The 12,514-nt window shown below is 27.3% G+C and overlaps 1 protein-coding gene across 1 annotated transcript in view; it reads left to right on the top strand.

Annotated features, from left to right (window-relative positions):
- The window catches only part of LOC107441504 (cell adhesion molecule Dscam1), a 410,456-nt gene that overhangs the window by 287,171 nt on the left and 110,771 nt on the right, over positions 1-12,514 (top strand). The window contains exon 15 of the mRNA XM_043043537.2: positions 3,511-3,581. Within this exon, the coding sequence (XP_042899471.2) occupies positions 3,511-3,581 (71 nt within the window). The remainder of the gene's footprint in view (positions 1-3,510; positions 3,582-12,514) is intronic.

Here is a 12,514-nt window from a genome sequence, read left to right as displayed (position 1 = left end):
CAAGATTATTTTTAACTTGAGACTGAGAATGGTGTAAATATCTTAATTAAGAGCAAGACGTTGGTTGAGATTAAATTCATTGCTTCTAAAAACATGAAGCGTTTGTGTGTCCGTGAATTATTATTTCTGTATTTTTCTTTCGTTTTATTATGATAAATTTATGTTTTATTTTAAAAATTTAACATTAAAATTTTAAATGACCAGTTAAAATTTTAAAATTGTAACTATAGTAAAATGCCTAACCATGCAAGCTTGACATGAATAGATTGATTGATATAAATAAACATATTGCATCTACTCAACATATAGAAAAAACATAAATTTTTTCTTTTCCCTTAACTATATCAAATAATCTGAACTATATCATATTATAATACGCAAACAAATACATGTAATAATCTCATTACGTTGCAAGCTTTCGACGTCTCTGTTTCTTTAACGGTAAGTATCCATTTACAATAAAGTGATTGCATATAATTAAATAAATATGGAATATCAGTACTGAGGTCAGATAATTGGGCTTAATTACTTGCTAAAATTGTCATAAACTACTGAATTTGAGAAATTTCAAATTAATAAGACATGTTAGAAGATGTAGTTACTTAATTATCTAGAATCAAAGTAGTTTTTCTAGGCTTACATTAAAAAGCGTATCGCAGAAAATCTTTTTGTATGAAATTCAAATTAAGTCGATAAAAAAGTTATTCCTGTGATCATCTATTTACAAAATGATTGACTTTTTTGGAGAATTCGTTTAAATTAAAAACTTAAAAGTTTCAAGTTCAAAATCGAATTCGATATATATATATATATATATATATATAAAGCNGTCATATATTATAAAATATAGTCTCATATTTTATTATATTGTTAATAATGAGATCGATAAAAGCTTTATTACCTTACTATAGTTTTTTTAAAGTACGCGGCTTCTCAATTTCCACATCAATTTTTACTTTAAATACGAGTACTTTGTATATTTTTGAAAAACATTACCGTTTTCAAAAAGGCTTCTAGGGGACTAATAGTTACGTTTCATACTTAATTTTTTTCTTACAAGCTTTATATTCTTGAGCTTGAACACTAAAATTTGTCTTATATGAGGGTTTTTGAAACACATTGAATTTTATGATTTTGACAAAGAAGCATTAAATTTTAGGCCGATTTCGAGCAACTTAAATAGATTTTAATTTAGCTAAAAACTATTTTGCTAGATAAGTGACAGCAGAGAACATTTTTCAATAACTTATAATTTTAAATCTAGGGAGAATATCCATAATATGTCATGAGGCTACGTCATATATTATAAAATATAGTCTCATATTTTATTATATTGTTAATAATGAGATCGATAAAAGCTTTATTACCTTACTATAGTTTTTTTAAAGTACGCGGCTTCTCAATTTCCACATCAATTTTTACTTTAAATACGAGTACTTTGTATATTTTTGAAAAACATTACCGTTTTCAAAAAGGCTTCTAGGGGACTAATAGTTACGTTTCATACTTAATTTTTTTCTTACAAGCTTTATATTCTTGAGCTTGAACACTAAAATTTGTCTTATATGAGGGTTTTTGAAACACATTGAATTTTATGATTTTGACAAAGAAGCATTAAATTTTAGGCCGATTTCGAGCAACTTAAATAGATTTTAATTTGGCTAAAAACTATTTTGCTAGATAAGTGACAGCAGAGAACATTTTTCAATAACTTATAATTTTAAATCTGGGGAGAATATCTATAATATGTCATGAGGCTACGTCATATATTATAAAATATAGTCTCATATTTCATTATATTGCTAATAATGAGATCTATAAAAGCTTTGGTACCTTACTATTGTTTTTTTCTTTCTATATGTTGTGCTTTTTGCTAAGTATACCTCTTTGATCAATTTCAGAAATCAGAAGTTCTTTGAACCACATAAAAAATACTCAATTAAATGAAAAAGTAAATTAAAAAAATAAAACTCATATTTATTTGGTAAAAATGCCCAAAATTATTTAGTTATATATTTCAACAATAATTGAAAAACAAGAAATCATTTTCTACTTCAATCACAGCAACAAGTAATACTTAATTATTTTCCAGCAAAGCAACTTCTTAAATGGCGTGTGCTTTCATTCATTTTGCATTTCAGAGGTTATAATGATCTAGAAAATATTTTAAGAGTGCTTCATAATATTTTCTCAGAAAATAATGACACTTTAAATTTGCTCTTTCTTTTAATCATTAATGATGCTGAAGAGATAAAAATCATCTCTGCGATGATAAAACTAATTATTGGAAAAAATCAAAGCTTGCACTTTTTGTGTTCAATACTTAAAATATCCTACAGAATTCTTCATAAATCATTTCCTTTTCGCGTTTCTTTTTATTTTCAATTTCATGAAAAATGTCCACATCAGTTATTAAGTTTCTAAACACACGCAAACTTCTTTTTAATGAGTTTAGATACATAATTACAATAATAATAAGTTTTAGAGAATTTATTTAAAGAATAATGAAATATACATTTGCGATTTTTTATTTGTAGACTATTTTGTATCCTTGGAATTCTTTAGAGGGATTTAGAATGTATTATACATGTATATGCAATCAACAAAGCGGGAACTCTGGCACTTTCTACAGTACCGAAATTTGACAAAGTTTGAAAATGATTAGATATTTCAAACATTATCTGGAATTGGTACACAAAGCCGAATGACAAACCAGAAGAGTAGGAAAAATTATCATTTAAATTTTGCGATAATGACTAATTAGTTTTAGTTAAAAATAATTCCTTGATGTAACAGATTGGCTAATATTTTATTTTGTCTTATCTTAACTATTTTTTGTAATTATCATGTATAATTGATAACCAGTTTATCCGGGATAACAAACCCGGTAGGATAACTATTCTCGTTGCTTTATACTATATATGTTACCCACTTTACCGGAAATATATACACTACTTACCATTAAAATTGCTACACCAGGAAGGAATGCAAATAACAGAATGATATTTATTGGGCACATACATTGTAGTTGGAAGAACAAGTGATTAAATTTTAAGGAATTTGGATATACGGATCTTGAGGATTTAGTATTCAGCAGTCAGAGCAGTTACAGAAGAGTACAGCAGAGCAGCAATAACAGCAGTTATTCTCCGGGGCATCGAGTCGAACAGAGATTGGATAGCATGGACCGGTGAAGCATTCCATGCAGCTTCAACATTATGCCACAATTCATTGACTGTAGTGACTGACGAGTGGTGCCGTGCCAGTCGTTCGTCAGCCATTGACCAGACGTTTTCATTTGGGGAGAGATCAGGAGATTGTGCTGGCCAGGGCAACAAGCAAACTGGTGTAGCAATTTTAATGGCCAGTAGTGTTTAACTATTAGAATTTAATTTTTCATACTTTGTGTTTTTTACACATTGTTTAACAATAAGACAAAACATTTTTGTCTATAAAAAAAATTTTTTTTTTCATTTCAGTTTTCAATAAAAAACTTTTATTCCTTTTCAGCTCCTAGAACACCACCAAGGCATGTTAAAGCTATTCCTCTGGACTCTTCATCTATTCGAATATCATGGCAGGTATGATACCATTTTCAATACTTTTGAAAGTTTTACAGGATAATCTAAATGCTCAATAGTGTTTTAAACTAGCTGAATATCCATTCCTTGTAAGGTGTGAAAAAAAGAGTAAATAATCAATAAATCAATGTTTATCAACTCTTCAGAATTATAATCAAAACTGAAAGACCAATTAAGATCCTATTAATTAAGCTGAACAATTACAAGTTATTTCTGGTGGTCTTCACGATGGCCTTTTGTCATCAGATTAAGTATGTTTTTGAATGGTCATCTCATCAAAAAGAAAGAAATTACTTACATTCAGTATCATACCACGTATTGCTATTGTCCGAGATCAACTCCTGATAGCTAAAAATTACAATACGGTAAAAAGTACCGGCACTCTGTGTACTTGTATTACGGTAAAAATACCGGCACACTGAGTTCCGGTACTTTTTTCCGTAATTTGAATTACAGAATTTTTTTTATAGTGCTAGAAGTTTGTACAACAATAATGTAATAATAATAGTAATTGAAAAAAGGTTGTTTGACGGAAGATTCGTGGGCATAACTATAAAACCTCTATCCTAAGCAATGTTGGTGCAGTGTCACCAAGAACAATACATTAAAGAATAGCTTGCACAGTTCTCTATAAAATATTCAGTTCTTTCTCCACAAATAAAAAACTATATTTTCAATAATTCTTGCTCTTTCACTGCAGAAAGGTCTATTTTAAACGTAGGAAAATGTCATGCACTTTTCAAGCTAAAATCAGTCACGAATATTTTCGTTACTTCCTATTGTTGCTTCGATTTCCCTTGGTACCACCAGATGTCAGTACGCACACATCAGCTGCTTTTTCTTGCACCTGCCTTCGGGAAATGGATACAAATAATGCAAAAACTTTCCAGAAGAAGAAGCCGAAAACCTCAACTAGTGAACAAGGAAGACGCCCCGACAACGCGATCCAACGAAAGAAAAGAGTTGTCAAGTCATGAATATCATTCGTTCGTGCTCAATTTGCATTTTCAGCATCATTGCGTCAGCTGATTTTTGCATACGTATCTGTTAGATCGAAAATCAAACCCAAAGAATTGGAAATTCTTTCTTTCTCAGTTTGCGTTCGTATGAAGAAGGTTAGAATTCAGTGCCTCCAGGGCGCATTTTTTTTAACTCACTTGCCAATCCGCCATATATTTCTTTTACTCTTGATTCGTTTTTGATGGCGTGTTAAAGTACTATGTGAAAGAAAAATAGGATGTGTACATAAACTACATTTTCGAGAAAGATGTTTACTTTGGTGAAGTGAAAGAATCGATTGGTTGGATATCGAACTTTTGCAAGTTTTTTTTTCGTCTGAAGCATTAAGAGGAAACAAAGTTATTTCAAAAATCTGATGTGTTGTATTAAATTGATTCTTCTTGAAGTATATTGCTTATTTATAGAAACCCGTTTAAAAGAACAACAAATTCAAAATCAATAATAATCACTTTTCATAACAAACAACTTACTACAAAGTCCAATCACACAAAATATTAATATAGAGTATCACTGTTCAATAAATTCTTATTATTATACACAACATTCAAAGAAAACTTTTTTAGTGTTGTTTCTCAAGTAGCAATACTAGATTTGAGTGATAATATTTATTATTCTCATTTTATCTCATCGGGTAAAAAATTAAATCCTATAATCAATAATCAATAAATTCTAATTATTGAAATACTTGTGCAAGAAATTCTTTCAATGATTTTCTTAAAATAATATTTTGTTTCGAAAAAGAAAATTTTTTGTTAAATCTTCTATTCATTTTTAAGACATATACTTTTTCTAACAAGATAAGAGCATTAAAACCAAAATTTAAATTTGAGAAAGGTACTTTCATATTATTTTACACATTGATGCAAACTTATCACGAGTTTCTATATTCTTGATTGATTTATAATTTTTCATTTATTTTTGTTTCTATGGTTATTCAAATTTCTGAAAAAAAACATTTTTAAATGCACTGAATTGCACATCAAATATTAATCATTACGTGAAACACAGCAAATTATAATAATTTTGCGCATGATTTTTATTTGCTAAATTTTGAGGATAAATTTTAAAATAATGGATCGGTAACAGTTAAAATGATAACATTTAAAATATTATGTAATAATTTTTTTATGTTTTAAAAATTCTGAATTATATCCGTACATTTATAAATAGTTATAAATGTTAGTTTTATAATTTATTTTTTGAAATTGTCTTTATATTATCAGTCTTTAAGTGGCAATCTTACTGTACATTTTTGAGGAAAAAAAATTGCAATTTGGAATCGAATTTTATAGAAAAAAATTGCAAGAATGTTGCTATCAAAATTTTTAAAATATAAAATTTTATCGGTTTTCGCAACTACAATAATAAAACGATTGGTCATTCAGTGCTAAATAATGTCTTCTTGTATTGCGAAAAGAACTAATTCACATTGCATGCAATTTTTCGAATTTTGAAATGTAAAGCAAACAATATGTTATGCTTTAGTTTTTTTCGTATGCTATATTTTTACGAAATGTGCATATTTTAATTTACACTTAAGTAAACGATTGAACATAATTATTTTTAAAATTTACCCTCATAATGAAATCACGATATCCAATTTTCTTCTAATAGAAACATGATTAGAAGTTTTGATAAGAAATTCTGCTTAAAATTTTCAAAAATATAAAATTTTCAAAACTTTTAAAAACCAAATTCTAATCAAAGTAACAATTTTTTAAAGCAAATACTTTAACGTTTTTTTCTTTTTTTACATTTCACAACCTAAAAATAAGAGAAAATAAGGGGCTGCTTTAAGGAAATTTCGTTCTTAAGATTGAATCTTTAAATTCTATGAGGAATAGTCGTAATTCGGAAATATGGTCAAAATAATTTGAGAACGGTTCAAAGTTTGGACCCCTTAATGGTAATTTTACTTTTCGCGTATTTCACACCTATCCCGAAAACTTTTTAAGCGAATCGATTAATTTTTGAGCACGATTATAAAGCTCATTAAACCAATGCAAAAAATTATTCTTTGTAAATATTTATTATTTTCATTAAATCGATTTTTACTGTCGAAAACATTAAGAATTGACAGTAGAAACATTTATAAACATAATGTTACGTGCAATATACAAAGTTTGAATAATATCAGTAAAATAGAACCTGAGAAATCCAAATATAAATGCATGAACTGTTTATAAAAATACGACTTTTTTCATAATAAACAACGAAACTTATTCAGATTATTCCGTTTTTTTTCTTCCTCTTTTTTCATTTTTACGCTTACATCCAAAATTACTCATAACAGTCAAAGGAAAAACTTTTTTTTTACTCTCAGAATGGGAAACACTACAAATTTTAAACTGATGAAAATGTTGTTATTTTGCAAGCATTAATAATCCCAATAATTATAAGTGCAATATATATTGGCAAGATTATTAATTAGTATCCAGCACTTTAACAATTTAATATATAATAATTAATTTATATTTCCTTATCAATCTCACTTTAACTTTTATGAAGTATTTATCAACTACAGCATTTTTTGTGTTCAAAAATAATTTCACTGAATAAAATATTAAATCATAATGGTTTAAACCAATAACCAAATTAAATAAGCATTAAATTATTAAAATTTCATATTTAATAAACGAGACAAATATGTGGTTCTATGACTACTGGAATTAACTACAGCATAATATTCTACAAATACTTTAAATAGTGAGCTGATTTGTAATATCATTAAAGCACGATCCTCAATGAAAAGCATAATCTTGTAATGCATTTAAGCTTTACTAAAATCCCATAACAATGAAAGAGGCTTTTCATTAACTAGTAAAGTGAATGTAGTGTCATACGCAGCTACTCTAATCCACTGTTTAGATTTAATATTTAGTGACTTTGCAATTATGATAATATTAACACGCATCAAAGTTTAGTTAGCTTAAGAGGTACCAATAATGGGTGACGTTATTTGCGATGATGGATTATGAACAAGCTGTGGATAAGAATAAAACATTTTAATGAGGTTTTGAATATGCGTTTATAAATTAGGCAGATTTTGTACCTAATGGAGAACAGTGCTAAAATTATAATCCCCATACTGTTCCTGGTATTAAAATGTTTTTAAAAGGAAAGTAAGTATTCTAACTTCTATATGCAACTTTAACGCATGGTTTATTTTCCAAAGATTGTAGATCTTAATCGTGCGGAAAGTCATGTTGCTTTTAAAACAGATTTAAAAATCGATGCAAGATGCTTTAATAATCGGAGAGCTTAGTGGAAGAAGGTTCTAAATGACATTTTTGAAAACATTTAAATTTCAATAAAAAAATATCTTGCTTCATACTTATTTGAAAATAAATTTTAGACGCTTTAATGATCGAAGAGCTTTATGGAGGAAGGTTCTAAACGACATTTTTTTGAAAAATTTAAACTATCTATAAAAACGAAATTATTTCAGAATTATTCGGAAGTTAATTCTAGACGCTATAATATTTGAAGAACCTAGTCGAATGAATGTTCTAAATTATATTCCATTCAAAATTATCCCCTTAAAAATTATTCCATTAAAAATACCCTGTTTCAAGCTTAATCAAAAGTTAATTCTAGAAGCTTTAGTATGCGAAAAGCTTATTGGAAGAAAGTTGTAAGCAGATATTCAAAAGAAAATATATTTCTTTGGTGGTATGGTGAATTATTTACGTATTTTTATTTTGAAAAACTGAAATTTATATGAACATGATCTTGTTTTACACTGATTTCAATATAAATTCTATATACTTTAATAATCAAGGAACTTATGATAAAAAGTTCTAAATAAAATTTTTGAAATAATTAAAATGTCTATGAAAAATATCCCGTTTCAGACTTACTTAAAAAAATAAATTCTAGACGCTTCAATATTCAAAAAACCTTAATGGTTGAATCTTTTAAATTACATTTTTTTAGAAAAACCTGAAATTTCTATGGAAAGGATCTTGTTTTAGACTTATTATTTAACTATCCAATATGCATATGTTTCTTTGACACTTTTAATTTTAATGCTCTTAATAGATGAAGGCACTAGGTGACAAAAGTACTAAGTATGAGACAATTCTAAATGCATTTGACACCAAACAGATGGTGTCAATGAAAAACCCTGAATGAATGCTGATTCCTTTGCTAACAACACCAGTTCCTTTACGTTCTTCATACGCGTGGAGCTGCATTTTACCCTGATTTGTTTCTCGTTCTCGTGCACTGACAAGGGAAACTAGGGAAGTGTGACTCGCCAATTTTGAAATAAACTAGTGGGATGTATGCCTTATGAGGAATAATTTTAGGGGGCAACGTTAGTTTCGGCCCATAGAAGGTCCTGTGAGAGATTAAAAATAGCTCAATATATAGAAAAATCGGTATTTTATTACTTCAATGCAGACTATTAGTTATTGTAATTATCTCATACTCCAATTAATTTTGCGGTACTTTCAGGTACTATATGATGCATATTTATTGTCAAAATTGATTTCGAAAATTTTATATATCTGTAGTTTTTCAGAAAAACCTGTTAGGTTAATTTAAAAAAAAAAATACATCGAATTTTTTTAATTTTTTTTCCAAAAAACTTTCCAAATTAATTGGAGTATGTAATTGCAAATCAATTAATTAATAAATAATTAATTATTAATTAATGAATAATTAATTATTAATTAATGAATAATTAATTAATGAATTATTAATTAATTAATTATTAATTAATGAATTAACCAACTAATTACAAATTAATTGGAGTATGAGACAATTACAATAACTAATAATCTGCATTGATGTAATAAAATACCGATTTTTCTATATATTGAATTATTTTTTATCTCTCACAGCACCTTCTATGGGCCGAGACGAATGTTGCCCCTAAAATTATTCCTCATAAGGCATACATCCCACTAGTTTATTTCAAAATTCGCGAGTCACACTTCCCTAGTTTCCCTTGTGAGATTTGTCTTGTTCCGTTTTTTATCTTTTTTTATCTCTCGATTTCTGTGGTTTCTTATGCTTTGTTTCTCGCCTTTATTTTCTATTTTTTGATGGCAGCTTTAAGTTTCTTATTTCAAATTATTTTTGTTTCTTTACATTCACACCTGGCAAGTCTTGAAAATGCGCGCCTATATTTTTGAAGCTATTGAAGCATGTTGACTGTTATTTCCTATTTTTTTCTGTAACTATTGTAATTTTAATAATATCCTCCACTTCAGTCTTTTAATACAGGTAATATCCTATCACTTCAGTCTACCACCGCAGGTAATATCCTATCACTTTAGTCTACCACCGCAGGCAATAGCCTATCGCTTAAGTCTACCACCGCAGGTAATATCCTATCACTTCAGTCTACTACTGCAGGTAAAATCCTATCGCTTCGGTCTCTTGGGATTATTTATTAAATTTATCAAATTAATAGGATAAGAAACTTTAAACACTAAAACGCAGACAGTTTAAATACGATAAGGGCATAAAGATTTCAAAATTCGATAGCTAAAGAATATGAGATATGCAGAGGGTAAATCTTAATTGTTTTGAAAACTTAAAAAATAACTCATTTTATTCAAATACCATGTTGTTACTTTATCCGCTAAGCTTTTCATCTTAAAAGTATTCAGATTTAAATCAAAATTTCAAAATAATTGCACTATATTTCTAAAGCATTATTATTTAATATTTTTATTACAAATTATATTCATTTATATTTGCCGAACGTATTTGTCTAAGTAAATCCGCTAAGCTTAACTAAGCTTAACTTTAACCGCTAAGCTTTTCATCTTAAAATTTTTCAGACTTAAATCAAAATTTAAAAATAATCGCAATATAATTCTAAAACAATATTATTTAATATTTTGAATACAAATTATATTCATTTTTATTTGCCGAACGTATTTGTCTAAGTAAATATATTTATCAACGTAAAAAGATTATATAAAATTTATTAGAAATTCATAATTAGAAAATTTAAAAAACTACTGACATGTAAAACATTTATAGAAAAAAATAAATCTTTTTTTTAATTAAAAACATTTGAAAAATTAATAGGATTTTTACTTCATTTTCAGTTCTTGACATTTTTAATTATATATATAAAAAATTACAAAGAGAATTAACTGACTAGTAATATGTAGACGCTTAAATTTTATTTCAAAACCCCCATAGTTGTTAATACATGCTTTGAAGGAAAGGAAATTATTCAAAAGTACTTAAATTAAATAATTGCAATCGCAGAAGTTTTAACGAGAAATATGACATATCTTATGACACTGAAATCTTAAGCTTTCTCAAGCTTAAAACTTTACTAAATAGAAATCTCTTAAGACCCAGGTATTCATGAATATGTCACTCGCCTCGTGAAATCGGGAATCCTTTTATATTGAAAGAACATTTTGGAATAAAATTCCATGTAAGCAAGTATTTAAATTTGCATTTGAAAGTGAAACATAGTGGAATAGAAATATCACCTTATTTTCGGTACATTTTAAGTTTTAGATTATGATACGAAATGCTTAGATTCTATAATAGTTATAAGGGGTTTCAAATCTTTCAATCATTTCAAACTTTTTTAATGAATAATACTTCGGAATGTCTCATACTTTGATTATAATACATAATAAAGAATTAATGGTAGTTTTCAAAACACAATTTGCACTAAAATTATTTACCATTTCTAATGAATGAGTTAAAGTATGGCCAAAATTACCAGAATATGGAAAAATTTACCGTGTTTCTGATGGAAACACCAGAAAGTTCGATATTTTTTTATCAAAGCGGTTTAGTAATGATTATGATAAAATTAAAAATAAATTTAATGTTTCATAATGTGTTAACATTTGCTAATTTTATCATATCTTAACATGGTAAAAAAAAAAACTTATTTACTAAGTTACATTTACTTTTTAGTTTTATATTTTTAATACATGCGTGGTAAAAAGAGCTATAATTTCGGAAATTAGAAGCTTCGATAAACCGTTACGGAAAAATAACCAAATGAATTACTTAAATACGGTATATTTTGGGTTTATTAACCAGAATTATGGGGGTTTCTTTTACCAAAAATGTCATTACCATACAGCGTGATAAATATATCGGAATTTTACTCCATGCATGTTTTCAGCATTAAACGTGTTTAACAACGAATGACAAATCAGCCTTAGCAATACCATAATATATAGAACAGCTTTCCTAGAATTTAACTAACCTTTATTATACTATTTGTATTACACTACAGTGAGTTGTGGAAATTTATTTCTTGATAACAATTTCTCAGCAACGATTCACAGTTGGGATTTGCAGCAATACATTGTTGAATATATATATATATTGTTGAACTGGAATATAACGCATCTCTAGTGCTCTATTTATCAAAACAAGTATATAAGTCCTTTCGGGGTCCAAACAATGAACAAAGATGAATAAAGCAGCAATGTACAAATGATATAGTATGTTATGTTATTTCGTTTGACGTTAAAATATACTATACGAACAAGCTATGTTAAACTGTCATAAATATGGAATTTTTAAAAATTGTCTAGATATTAACCATTAATTTATTCACCATCATTGATTTTGATCATTGAAGAAGATACATAGACTAAATATGTTAAAATATTTATCTGGTAATCTGGTATTATATGTACTTTTATCTCATATCACAGTCGTATTTAATTATACAATTTAAATAGATATAGGAAAATAATATATTTAGTTAACTACCTTATATTAAAACTAAATGAATTGCTTTCATGTTCAAAAAAGAACATCACAGATTAAAACGGATGGAATTAAAATTCCCAAAGAATTTTACTCCTATAACAATTTTTTGTAATTATTTTCTCACCCTAAAAATATTAAAATATTCGCCCATCTGTGATAGATATATATATATATATATATATATATATATATAT

Source organism: Parasteatoda tepidariorum, chromosome 8 (genome assembly GCF_043381705.1).
Source record: "Parasteatoda tepidariorum isolate YZ-2023 chromosome 8, CAS_Ptep_4.0, whole genome shotgun sequence".
Taxonomy (NCBI): domain Eukaryota; kingdom Metazoa; phylum Arthropoda; class Arachnida; order Araneae; family Theridiidae; genus Parasteatoda; species Parasteatoda tepidariorum.
The sequence above is the reverse complement of the archived record's forward strand: the minus strand, read 5'-3'. Positions and strand labels throughout refer to the sequence as shown.